General features: G+C 36.9%; 2 protein-coding genes across 3 annotated transcripts; one reads left to right on the forward strand and one right to left on the reverse strand.

Annotated features, from left to right (window-relative positions):
• Nucleotides 1–2,771: 2,771 nt before the first annotated feature.
• On the forward strand, nucleotides 2,772–4,657 carry LOC147410651 (pentatricopeptide repeat-containing protein At2g15690, mitochondrial-like). The gene has a single exon (XM_086437934.1). It carries the CDS (start codon nucleotides 2,861–2,863, stop codon nucleotides 4,487–4,489), a length of 1,629 nt encoding a protein of 542 aa, XP_086294060.1. The 5' UTR covers nucleotides 2,772–2,860; the 3' UTR covers nucleotides 4,490–4,657.
• A 1,372-nt stretch (nucleotides 4,658–6,029) lies between these two features.
• Nucleotides 6,030–12,860, reverse strand: LOC147410652 (mitochondrial carrier protein CoAc2-like). Of its 2 annotated transcripts, none has more exons than XM_086437939.1 (7): nucleotides 12,490–12,855; nucleotides 8,974–9,059; nucleotides 8,611–8,818; nucleotides 8,366–8,492; nucleotides 7,315–7,499; nucleotides 7,082–7,204; nucleotides 6,030–6,462 (listed from the first exon to the last, which is right to left on the reverse strand). In XM_086437939.1, exons 1-7 carry the CDS (start codon nucleotides 12,646–12,648, stop codon nucleotides 6,325–6,327), a joined length of 1,026 nt encoding a protein of 341 aa, XP_086294065.1. In that variant the 5' UTR covers nucleotides 12,649–12,855; the 3' UTR covers nucleotides 6,030–6,324. The 2 variants fall into 2 exon arrangements, 1 of the variants encoding a protein (XP_086294065.1); XR_015177295.1 differs by having other exon boundaries at nucleotides 6,324–6,462; nucleotides 7,082–7,242; nucleotides 12,490–12,860.
• Nucleotides 12,861–13,332: the final 472 nt, after the last annotated feature.

Here is a 13,332-nt window from a genome sequence, read left to right on the forward strand (position 1 = left end):
TGGGATGTACGGTAGGGACCACCAAACTCATACGTGGTATGGGACGCGTATGAGAGTGGAGTCACAACTGGAATCCGGGTCCATTCCTTTCTTATCTTTACCAGTGAACGTGTATTGTAAAGGTGGTCGTATACGAGTGGAGTGTCATTTGGGAAACACATGCACGCCTGATAGGCATAGACGAAGATGATTAGTCAGTGATCACTAACAATCTAGTAGTAGTCGAACGTTCTGACACATCGAAAAGAGACCCATTGCTTACGGTCACGTCAAACGGCCAGCCTGAGCCGGATAAATGGTCACCAGTGTGGTAAGCGCAGCGACCGACCACAAAATCAGGAACTAAAAGCCAGATTTATGTTGTAATATCATGTCCTGACTGGGAGCGATCCAGTCGTGAATCCCAACTCTTTAATTCTAATACTCCACCATTTGTATTATGTATCTGTTGTTATATTTCGAATTACAAACTGAGAAGCATGTCTATTATTTTAATGTTGTCAACATTATTTGCATAAAATGGAAAATGTATAATGAGTATGGATAATTGATGTTATGTGTAATTTTTAAACTGTTTAGTTGCTCATCCCTGGCTATATGTACCAGTTGATCGTATTTTATCTTGTAAAACCTTGCATGTATTAAAATGTTCAGTATGCTTTATTCGATCATGCTTAGGAAGGGTTATTAGTAGGAATTGGCTGTGGACTTACTGGGTAACCATTGTTACTCACCCTTTCCTTCCTATTTTTTTTAGTTTCAGCATTTCAGCTACCAAGGCAGGCGTAGAGTCAGTAATTGAGGAGTATCTGGTCGATCAGATCGACGATCAGAGTTTATTGCCTGGTGAGCACTAGGGCCACCCCCTTAGTGTTGTCAGTTTCACCCAGGATGTATGTAGTTTTTGGATTGAGAGTTTAGGCCTATGTTAGAGTGAGAGTGTTTTGGTAAGCCTGTATATTGATAAATCTTCTGCACTCTGATCTACTTACATGTTAGATGTAATTAGTCTTCCGCTGTTATTTTCCTGTATCTACATTTTTATATATAGGTTTTGTTATAAATTGGTTTATCAGGTTTTGAGTTCCGTGAAACGCTAACATAAACAAAGGAGACCATGCCGAAATTTCGAGGTGCCACCTAGTACCTTGGGATTTGTGTTAGCGTTTGGCGGGGCGTCACAGGTTGCATCAAAAGAAGAGTAGAAAAATCGATGGTGATGGTTTGATAATCGATTCAAATGACGCAAATTCGAAATGGGTTTGTTTTGGAAATGTAGAAATTGAGGTTGGAAAGTGAGGAAATAATGGATATTTTGTCTGGAGAGATTGAGAGGGGGTTTAATGGAGGGATTGTTTGAGAAGGAAAAGAGCCCAAACACATTTTGATTTGGTTATTGAGGTAGCCATTGTTGTTAATTAATAGAACTTGGATTTCTCTATGTCATTAGAGAGCGAAAGAGAGATACAGTGAGAGAATAGAGATAGATCTGTGCGAGAGAGAGAGAGAGAGAGAGAGAGAGAGAGAGAGAGATAGAGACAGAGATCCGTTCTGTCGATAGAGGAGAAGAAGAGAAGTGGTTAAAAAGGGTATTTTGACTGAGCCATTTTTTGGTAGTTCGTGTCTCCCGCAAATGTGATTAGAAAAGCGAATATTTGAAGTTTTGCATTTAACGTAATTTCGTAACAAACGGTGATTTCGGACCTAACCGTAGATTTTCAATGCAAATGCACTGAAATCCGTGTTTTGAAGCGGAAACAAACACCACCTTAGTGAGTTACATATAAATTGAGGTGGTGTTGGTATAAACCGAGTTTTTAAATCCATGCTATAATTTGAAATGACTAAAATGCTCTCCTTCCTATCTATTTTCTCACCAAATGTCTCGAAAACCAAATAATATAATACACCAACTTTTGCTAATGCCATCCTAAGGTGTATGCTAATCTTTAGTGATTTACATATAAATTGAGGTAGCGTTAGTATAAACCGAATTTTAAATCCATGATATTTCCTCTTATAATTTAAAATTACTAAAATGCCCTCCTTCCTATCTATTTTCTCACCAAATGTCTCAAAAATCAAATAATCACCAACTTTTGTTAATGCCATCCCAAGATGTACACTAATCTTTAGTATTTACATATAAATCGTGATTTTTTAACTTGGTTTCACGTCTCGTCTCATTCAGCCCTGATACTGAGTTAACTCGAACAATACATCTCGTCTCGTTCGACATTGAGACAATGATTTTCAACCATTTAAAATATTTGAAAAATTCTGAAAAATTCAGAAATGATTCTTATTAAAAAATGAATTCAAAATAATATAAAATTAAAAAAAAAAACCCGATTTGAATGAAAGAATATAGGGGTGAGAATGTTTAATTCGTTCGTCTTGTTTAACTCAGACGAGATTTTGAAAATCTTGTTTGATACATCTCGTTTGTCTCGCAAATTATTCATTGTTATTAGTTATCGTTTGTCTCGAACGAGATTTTGCAAAATCTCGTCTAAGACGTCTCGCTTATCTCATGATACGTGGACGTCTCAAATAAATTTGTGAGTTGATCTTGTTCAACTCTGATATCGAGTTCACTCAGACGATACTTCTCGGTCTGAGTTTTAAAACCATGACATAAATTGAGCCGGCGTTAGTATAAACCGAGTTTTAAATCCATGACATTTTCTCCTATAATTCGAAATGACTAAAATGCCCTCCTTCCTATCAGTTTTCTCACCAAATGTCTCGAAAATCAAATAATAATATATAAACGATAGGAGGACAAGGGAACCCAACGGCCAACATAAACCCCACCTTCTAGGGTTTTCTGAAACTTAGGGTTCGTTCATTTGCGACAATGGTGTCTCTAATGGCGATTAATCGAGGCGGAAACTCCATTATCTCTGCTCTCTACAAGGTTCGTACTTCAAACCCTTCTTACTTCATCTTCAAACACGGCCAAACCCTAAAAATTGTATCTTTAGCTTCTCGAGATCTTCCATTAAAATCCTTCAGCACCTCAGCTGTTCCAAATAACTATCAGATACCTCAATCCTCCGATCCTAGGGTTTTTCAACGCGAAGGTGGTTTTGCACAGCGTGGAAACCCTAACCCTAATCAATGGAATTCTCAAAATCAGAGTTACCCTCAACGTGGAAACCCTAACCCTAATCAATGGAACTCTCAAAATCAGAATTACCCTCAACGCGGAAACCCTAACCCTAATCAGTGGAGCTCTCAAGATCCAAATTACAATCAACGTGGAAACCCTAATCCGAACCCTAATCAGTGGAACAATCAAGTTCAGGATCAGAGGTCTGTGGGAGAAAATCGAGCTCCTAACGTTCCCCCTCAGAATGTCGATTTGATGGCTTTATGCAGAGAGGGTAAGATCAAAGAAGCTGTGGAGTTCATGAGTCAAGGTTTTCTTGCCGATCCTCACACGTTCTTTGCGTTATTGAGTTCGTGTGGGAACTCCAAGTTGGCTGAAGAAGGAAAAAAGGTCCATGATTTCTTAATGAGGTCGCCTTTTAGGGGCGATCTTCAGTTGATGAACAAATCAATTGAGATGTTTGGGAAATGTGGAAATATGAATGATGCCCGCAACGTGTTTGATCGGATGCCCGAAAGAAATCTTGATTCTTGGCATTTTATGATAAATGGGTTTGCAGCGAATGGTCAGGGAGATGAGGGGTTGCAATTGTTTGAGCAAATGAGGAAGTTAGGGGTGCGACCTGATGGAGAGACTTTTCTTGCAGTTTTATCGGCTTGTGCTAGTGCTGAAGCGGTTGAAGAAGGTTTCATACACTTTGACTTGATGAAGAATGAGTATGGGATCACTCCTCAGATTGAGCATTATTTAGGGCTTATTGATGTTCTAGGAAAATCTGGGCATGTTAATGAGGCAGAGGAGTTTATTGAGAGACTACCCTTTGAACCCACGGTTCAAATTTGGGAGGCATTGATGAATTACGGTAAAATTCATGGAGATATTGATCTTGAAGATCGAGCTGAAGAGTTGATGGTTTCACTTGACCCTTCTAAGGCTGTTTCGAACAAAATTCCAACACCGCCACCGAAGAAGCGTTCGACAATCAATATGCTTGATGGGAAAAACAGGGTTCTTGAGTTCCGTAGTACGACACCTTATAAGGGCGAGGTGAATGAGAAATTGAAGGGCTTAAGTGGGCAGATGAAGGAAGCAGGTTACGTGCCAGACACGAGATACGTGCTTCATGACATTGATCAGGAGGCGAAAGAGCAGGCATTGCTCTACCATAGTGAACGCTTGGCTATTGCATATGGTCTAATTAGTACTCCAGCAAGGACACCTCTTAGGATAATCAAGAATCTACGTATTTGCGGTGATTGTCATAATGCAATCAAGATCATGTCGAAGATTGTTGGTAGAGAGCTGATTGTTAGAGATAACAAACGGTTTCATCATTTCAAGGACGGAAAATGCTCATGTGGAGATTACTGGTGAAGATGTCATTACCTTCGAAACTAATGTGTCTGTTATGGGTAAGAATCGGAATTTTATTCATCTTGGCAATTCAGTGTGTAAAGAGAAATTGAATGTTTAGTTGCTGCAAGAAGGAAAAGCAAGTAGACTATTGGTAGTAGATGAAGATAGATGTTATTCACTGCTTTAGATTGGATGTTCTGCATTGTTTGAAACTACTTTTTTATTGCTTAAAAAAAATGTAGTAAACCTCGAATGACTTTAAAAAATAATGCAAACATTATATCAACAATGAATAGTCACTTGATGACTTGCATTAAGAAGGAACTTCTCACAGCTCTTTTAATACCTAGTAGATTTATTACAATTCAGAAGGTCCATTCGAGATAAGTTTGCCGTTTTTTGTTGTGCAGTAGTCCGGTACGTCTGGCAGGACACTTGGCCTCGTGTTGGAAGTGACACCTACACCTGGAAGGTGATCTTCTGGTATGATAGCTTCTAGTCTGCTTCACAAGCAGATATGAGGCTCGTGGCGAAAATGTACCGGAAGTTTGAATTGGTGTGTTTGTCTTTCAAGATCGGCAATTCTAAGATTTACGACGAACTCTTAATTGAATAGTGACTACAGTACTTTGTTTATGCTATGTTACTTATTGAGGCAATTCCGGCTTTGATTCTAAACTCATATCTTTGTGAAAAGTAAATTGGAAAAAATTCTTTCCCAGTCCAAATCTTTACTTGAATCACATGCATCTAAGCTTCTTGTACCCTTGGGCTCTGTTCATCCACGATGAGGCTTGATTCTTAAAGGGTTTGTGGATCTGTTCTTGGGTTTTGGGTTTCGGGTTCTGATTTCCTCTGCATTACATTTCGTCCAAAAATTAGGTTCACACGATTGTACTGAGCTAGTTGAACCAAAGGCATCAGGCTGTTTTACAAAATTGCATTAGATTGTTGTGTCAAGTGTGGACTGGCAACAGGTTGGGTGTGGTTTGAGTGAGGCATATATTTGTTTCGAATTAAGGATGTTCAACTTTTTGTTGTATACACGACTCTTGCACCAGAACTTCAAGCCGATATCTGGATCGGGTAAATGGATTTCAGATCAGGTATGATATATTTTGATCCAACTTTTGAAAATTTTGGTTAAAATCAAGTACGGAATATTTTACCTGATTGGATAAACAAATGTATCCATATCCTGATATCCAAGTAATTCAGGTCAACCGACCCATTGCTAGCCCTGTGTAGGTGAAAGGTGGGCATTTTAGATTCTGGTAACTTAAGCGTATCCCTCCTGTTTTTGACAATCTTCCTCACTATTATATTTCAAGTAACACCCACATGGCCACATCTCTCAAGTCTCAATTAATATAGAGCCTTAATTCATTCCTATTATTCAGAAATAATAAAATTCTCTTAAGGAAAAAAGTGACCCAGTTTAATAAAATGTTGAAATGCGAAAAAAAAAAAAAAAAAAATCACGAAAATTGGGTGGGGTAGGGGTACCAATACGTTTGCTGAGCTGGACATATTACAACCAGAATTACAGATAAGTAGATAAACATCAAACTTTAAATTGGCTTGAAACAATTCTTATGTACATTATATGGAATCAGTATCAAGAATATGGTTACATAAAGCTTGAATCCACATAAAAGAGCACATGGAAGAACGATCAAGAGCGAGCATCAAAGCCAATCAGAATGGCTCGACGAAAATGGGGAAACTACACATTTTCAGTCATTTATTCAGGAAGAAGGATATACCTAGCTAAATGTCATGAAATGGCTTGAATCAAAATAATTATTGTGCAAAAAACAAGGTTATTGCTAAGGTTAAATCAGTGACGATTGTCAAGAGTGAAGAGATGATGGACCGGTAGTTCTATTTTTGGTTACTGCATCAGTGACGGTGTCTTCTCGCGATGGAACTTTCAGCCACAACTTCATAACATCATACACAGTAAACCCAATTGCTACTGACGGAACCACCTATTGGACAGACAAGCATCAGAATTTAAATATCCCTTAATCCCCATTAGGGCTTAAAATGGGTCAGGTTCTGATTTTTATTTGGATCCGTATCTGAATCTAACTCGAATCGTATTAGCTAAAACCATATTTGAACCATTTTGACAAAACCTGGATCCAAATCCGATCTGACTGAATTACTTGATTCGGGTTGGTCCGGTCGGATAATTCTGGACTGTTCAACATTTCTTTACTATATTCCTTTCTAATTGCTATACAATTTTTTTTTTTTTTTTTACCATTATAATTCTTTTATTTTATAAGAATTCCTGTTGTACTAAAGTAATAGAAGAAAGATATCTTGAAAAACATAAAAATATAATTTTCAAAGCAATATATCATTTGTTTCTAGGCAGATATAGGGATGGATCCATAACCAACCCGAGTCGGACTAGGGTCAAGGGACATTAACCATACTCGACCCATTTTTTTTTTGGATATACTCCAAGGATCAAAACCCACTAAATTCAGATCACTCAGATTTCGAATAAAATCCAAACCATTTTATGCCCTATCCCCAATAATAAAAAAATAAAAAAGAACACAAGGAAGAACGAAGAAGTAGAACAATAGGTCGCACCTTCAAGTAATTGATACTCAGCCCCGAGAACAATTGCTTCCACCCTTGCTTTTGGACAATTATAACGAGGCTCTGCATCGTTCCTTTCAGCTCTCCCTTATTAGACGACGATAGCCATTGTACCTAGGAAGATGGTTGTTCTTCTTCACTATTTCTCTATTCTGTTCTACAATGTTTCGAAATCCTTGGTTTTGAACTGTTAAAAGTTAGAAACTTATGTGTGAAGGAATCACCTGCATTTGCCGCCTAACAACATCGAGAGGGTAAGTAAAGGTCTGACCCAATACACCGGCAATTGATCCACAGAAGAGTTTCACCGTGATATCTTTTCGGTGCTCCTTGGGTACATGACTTTTCATCTCCTCATAGAAGTAGAACTTCAAACCGGAATAAGGGAAGATTCCGTAAAGCGATGGAGCTGACCATATAGATCATATATGTTAGAGATGAAGAGTACAGAAATATCCCATGAAACCCATTAAAAAAATGCAATGATCACAACCGAATTTGTTAAAATTGGCAAGTTTAGTTTCCTGCCCACTTAGCCATCTACATAGTCAACAAATTCTCCGACTTGTTGAAAAAGTCGTGATTAAATGAACACCGATTTAATCATGATTTTTCAATAAATCACGTCGATTACGAATTTTGCAATTAAATCATCAACTTTGTGATTAAATCAGAAAACGAAAGATGAAATTGAAGAACTAGTAAGAAAATATGAAGTTTATGGTGACTATTTTGTTGATGAAGCATTAGATAACGAGAATGCAAAAGAGGATGACATTGAATATTTTTATATTTTGAATAATATAAACCTTTAATTTGTTGTGGAATTGTGGTTACTTCTTGTGGATGCAAGGATGATATCTATATGGAGGTTTGGTGATTTATTAATTATTATTGTGGTTTAATATGAGATTTGGTGATACAATATGAAAGAGACTTGAACCTAGCCTGATTTCCTTCTTTTTTTCCCTGATTTTACCAAATTTTTTCCTTTGCCGACTTATTCCTGAATCCCAACTTGGTAACTATGGCCATCTATTCTAGCTTCTACCCTTTTTACAGGCAAAGGGGTTGAAGGTGGGGTTTGAACCCAAGTCTGCGATATTACCACTCAGCAACTTTACGATCCTAATAGCCCGGCACCTATAATTAGGGAAAATTTGAACCAGTGTCCTCCCTCCACCAGGCAGATGTGTAAATTCTAGCCAATCCTTGCATTTGAAAATTAAAGATTTTCGTGAAAGACAGGAAGAGAGTATATACGTTAATACATACCTACACCTCGATACAAGCCTCTTGTCCCACTCTCTCTATAGATCTTTGAGAAACAATCAAAAATTCCTTTATAGACTTGTTCAGTATGAGGTAGCATTTTGATGTTCAATTTTGATGATTCCACAACCTGCATTAGGGGAAACAACAGTTACATGTCTTCTATGAAAGCTACAGTCAAGCCAAAAAACTGAAACCTACCAAATCAATCACAAAATTGAAGGATTAAAGATAACAACGTTCTTAACCTGATATGCCAATTTAGTCCGGACTAAGTCAAGAGGATATGTGAAAAGAACAGCGGTTCCTCCGGCAAATGATCCTGCCATAAGATCAAGAACTGGACCTCTTCCAATGTCAGGAAAACCGTGTATAATCCATCGACGGTATTGTTCATAAGCCATATAATGAAGAGCTGCATAAGGTACAATTCGAGCAACACTTGCTCCATTTCCCCTGAAGAAAATATTTCATTCAAAAGTGGATATTTAAACAAATGTAGAAGACAAAACAAAAATGTGAAATGAATTGATGTAAAAAACCTATGGAACACAATCTCTAGATGATTGAGATTGGATCATGGATTGGAAAATTTTAAGTAACAAGTTTACCTGTAGAAACCCAATATACCTTCAGTCTTGGAAATCTTTTTGAAGGACCCCAACAACCCTATACTCTGAAATTCTGCTCTTCTAGTCTGTAAAGGCACAATTAGTTCCTCATTAAAACATAGACAGGATGGTTTGTTATCTGTTTGTCTAAGTTAACTCAGTCCTATTCCATGGCTTGTGTTGTATAACAGAATATAGACAAATTTAGATGCCACCCCACCTCACCAAAAAAATATAGATGATCTACCCTCCCCACATATCTAGCCACAAAACATGAAAGTAGTTCTAAACTATTTCACCATTATCAACAAAGCCTTGTCACAAAAAATTGGGTCAGCTGAATGAATCCTGTTCGTCCATTCAATTCTGTCTAAAGCCTGTCCTTTGTTAATTCAAGTGTCCATATCTGCTCTCATTACCTCATGTACAACCTTTTTGATCTTTCTTTCGCCCTTTTAGACCTGTAAATGGCATGTTCCTTCTAAATGGGGACGTTTCATTGATCAAGTTATAAACTCTTTGATAGTCCAAAATATCTATATCCAACAATGTTGTCAAATAGCATATAACTCCCAAGGGGTTGGCCTAGTGGCAAGTCGAGCCTTGATAAGCTCCTCAGGAAGGGTAGATCAAGTGTTTGAAGCCCCACGATGCAATAAATTCCCTGGGGCCACCACCATTGAGGGTCCGGTTGACCTTCTACTCAACCAGTTGCACATAGGACTTTCCGAGGGGGTTGTGCGTGTGACAGTGGGATTAGTCTCACCCGAATGGTAGGGATACCCATGATAAAGGAAAAAAAAAACATATGCCATGTTTGCAATCAGGCATATGCTATACACATATGTGATTCACACATCACATATGTGATGGCACAACAGGAAAAAAAGTGAGGAAAAATATACAATTATTAGTTATTAAAAACTACCTTAGAATACTCTTTTAATAGGTACCATAGAAAAATTCTTTTGTGAACTGTTATTCCTAATTTGATTATAATTTATTATGTTTGCCTATTTAATACGTATGCAAGAAACCAAGAATGCATGAAGTCAAAAATTTGGAGAAGATGACTAGTAGAAGTAGATTAAAAGAAGTAGGAGATAATTAGTACATTAAAATAAGTAGAATAAGTATAAGAAAATTAGATAGATGTGAGCTTTAGAGCAATTTAAAATGTAAATGGGAGATTTAGAGAGTAAATGTGAGCCTTTTAGAACATATTAGATGCTTAAGAGTGCCAGGAATGGGAGGGGTGGGAATAAGGTATTTATAGAAGTTGTGGAATTAAATAAATAAATTGTGGGCAAACAGTCAGATATCTGACCATTGGAACAGTATGCGATAGTATACTGGTCTATAGGGCCTATTTTCGCATATGCCATACCATGCCACTATGGCATATCTGAAAATATGTCCAGAAATCACATATGTAATTGCATTTGCCAACACCGCACAATTCATCAAAATTCTGGTACTTCTTTCAATATATATGACAATATTTTTGTACCATATGTACTCTTATCGGAGATGAGTTTCATCATGAAAACCCCAAACACTGCCAAATTCAATGTTAAATATCAATATTGATCAAAAGTCCTTTAATCACATCTTTATACTCCAATACAAGGTCAACAAGAACTTTTTTTATTATTAAAATAAGCTACACAATTTTTAGTCACAACTGAATCTCAACCTCAATTAATTAGCACAAAATTCCATTCTATTATACACAACTTGTAGAACTCCAATCATACACAACATTAAACAATAGAAAACATCACCATTTGAAAACATCACCAAAAAAAACATAAAAAAGGAAAAGAATAGAAAGTTAACCATTAAGCCCTAAAGTTGAACTACAAGTAATTGTGCATTTCTCAATACAAAATCACCAGCTCACTTGAACCTGTAAATTGAACTTCTTTTCCAAATCTAGCTCCTACATCTGGGAATTACCCATAAAAAATATCATATCTTGCAAACCAAACAACATATATTTTTTCCTCCTATGTTTCAACTATCCTAGAAGTTGATTAGCTATTTCTCATTTGTGCTAGACACTCAACCTTCAATTCCACTGAAGGGTCCCCGTCTAGTAGATAACGAGTGTATTAGATTAGATTATGTTCTGCAAGGATATCTGTGAAGATAGGCAAAGATCATATCAAAGTTAGTGCATGGATGGTGGAGGCTCGTAGAGAAGATGGTTTTAAATCATCACTCCAATATAGCAACCTGAATTCGTTAATTTAAGATTCGTCCAATTCATGTGTCATTTGTGATATGCGAACAGAGCCCCAAAAAAATTTGGAAAAGGAACCACATTTTCAAAATTCAGCCATCACTCTGCATGAGAATAATGACAAAGAAAGCTAACATCTTAAGACCTGTGAAATTTTGGGACAGTTCAGCACAATGCGCATTCCATTGCAAGAAACAGAAATAGTTATGCAAAATCTCTAAAAACTCAATAGTTTCCTACAAGCAGCACGAATTCAATTTTAAAATGGTAGAACTCCCCACTTCCATAAATTTTACGAAAAAAAACACAAATTCAAGAAAAATTTCCCTTAGCCAACGTTACCTAAAAATGCCCAGATACTTCCCAACAAAACCCCTCAATGAATAAAGAGAAACACCACAAAAATACATATTTTAAGTTCATCTACAACTGAAATTCAAGATAATAAAAAAATACCCATCCCCATTACAAACCGAATCCACAGCTTCAACAACAACTCATCGAAGTTTCAAGAGAAAAATAAGTAAAGAACTTGATGAAAATTGTGAAACATCTTCAAAATCATTCAAAACTGAAATTACAAAAATAAATAAAGACAGAAATATCCTGCCTTGGCTAAAACTAACCCAAAATTCCAAAATCAATTCTAATCAAAACCCACGACTAGAAAACATCCACAATCACAATTATTAACACAATTTAAATGTACCCATGATCTCGAAACAACTTCAAACAACAATCCATCACCTCGAATGAAATTATAGAAAATTAAGAAATATCCAGCCTAGGCTAAAACTACCCAAAATTCTAAAACCTATTCCACCAAAACCCACTACTAAAGATGATCCACAATCCAAATTCAAGATAATTGATTACCGTACCAACTCAATGAATCAAAAGTACCTATAATCTCCAAAGCAAGTTCCAACAACAACCCATCATCTTGAATTTCATCCGAAACTGAAATTATAGAAAATTAATAAATATCCAGTCTTGGCTAAAACCATCCACAATTCCAACAAAAACCCACAACTAGAAAGGATCGACAATCCAAATTCAAGATAATTGGTAACAGTACCAGCTCAAACAAAAAGTAGCCATAATCTCCAAATCAAGTTCCAACAACAACCCATCAAAGATTATAGAGACAAACATAAACTCAACAACTCCAATTACCCAAAACTGTGAATAATGATTCCAAAGAAATAAGAGATTCAGATAAATAAAAAAAAAAAAAAAAATTACTTGGAGAAGAAGATGGAATTAGATACCTGGAACAAGATCTTGACACGCTCGAGTGGAGCCACGACTGTCTTTGCAAACCCACCAGCGACACCTCCAGCTACAAGTTCCTTTGCGAAGACGGGCATGGCTTCTACAATTCCATCTAAGAACAGACCTCCCTCTCCTCTCCCATCTCTCTTCGCCATGACAGAGCGAAAAAAGAGAGAGAAGAGACTTGATTCGTTTCTGAATTCTGAGTATATATTGTGTGTTGTGACGTCGTAAGACTGTTTTTCGCATCCGGAGAAAATACTTTCTACTCCGACAATTTAGAGAAAGAGTTTTCGCCTATAGTGCCTGGTTTGTGGGTTCAATCGGTTCGAATTCGAGTTTTTTGATTCGTCAATCTAAAATACCCATTCATGATTCGCCAATCTAAAATGACTTTATAGGGGTAGGTAGAGAAAATTCCTTTTTTGGGTTTATTTTGGTTTCTAATTCGGTTCGCTAGCATGTTTCACTTGTGTATATATATAATTCTGTTATTTTTTATTTAAATAAAATAAATTTATATAAAAGATTTTACCAAAACATTAAGAGTTTTGTTAGAGTGACCTCAGCGGGGGACACTTTGACGTGGTGGCATGCGCATGTTCATAAATGCATTTTACTTGAATCTTAGAGAAAACACATATATGAGCATGTGCTCGCCACCATGTCAAGATGTCCCCCATTAAGGTCACTCCAACATTAATCAAATATTAAATAAAATTTTAAAGGAAGTGTATGGTTGAAATCGTCTCGACCCCCGCGGCCGTCCGCTAAATAGCGGATTAGGGGTCCGATCTACGTATCTCGAGGATTTTTAAAAGAATAGGGAGTCGCCACCT

The sequence above is a fragment of the Akebia trifoliata genome, chromosome 1, assembly GCF_017979445.1.
Source record: "Akebia trifoliata isolate Shusen 1 chromosome 1, ASM1797944v1, whole genome shotgun sequence".
Classification (NCBI taxonomy): domain Eukaryota; kingdom Viridiplantae; phylum Streptophyta; class Magnoliopsida; order Ranunculales; family Lardizabalaceae; genus Akebia; species Akebia trifoliata.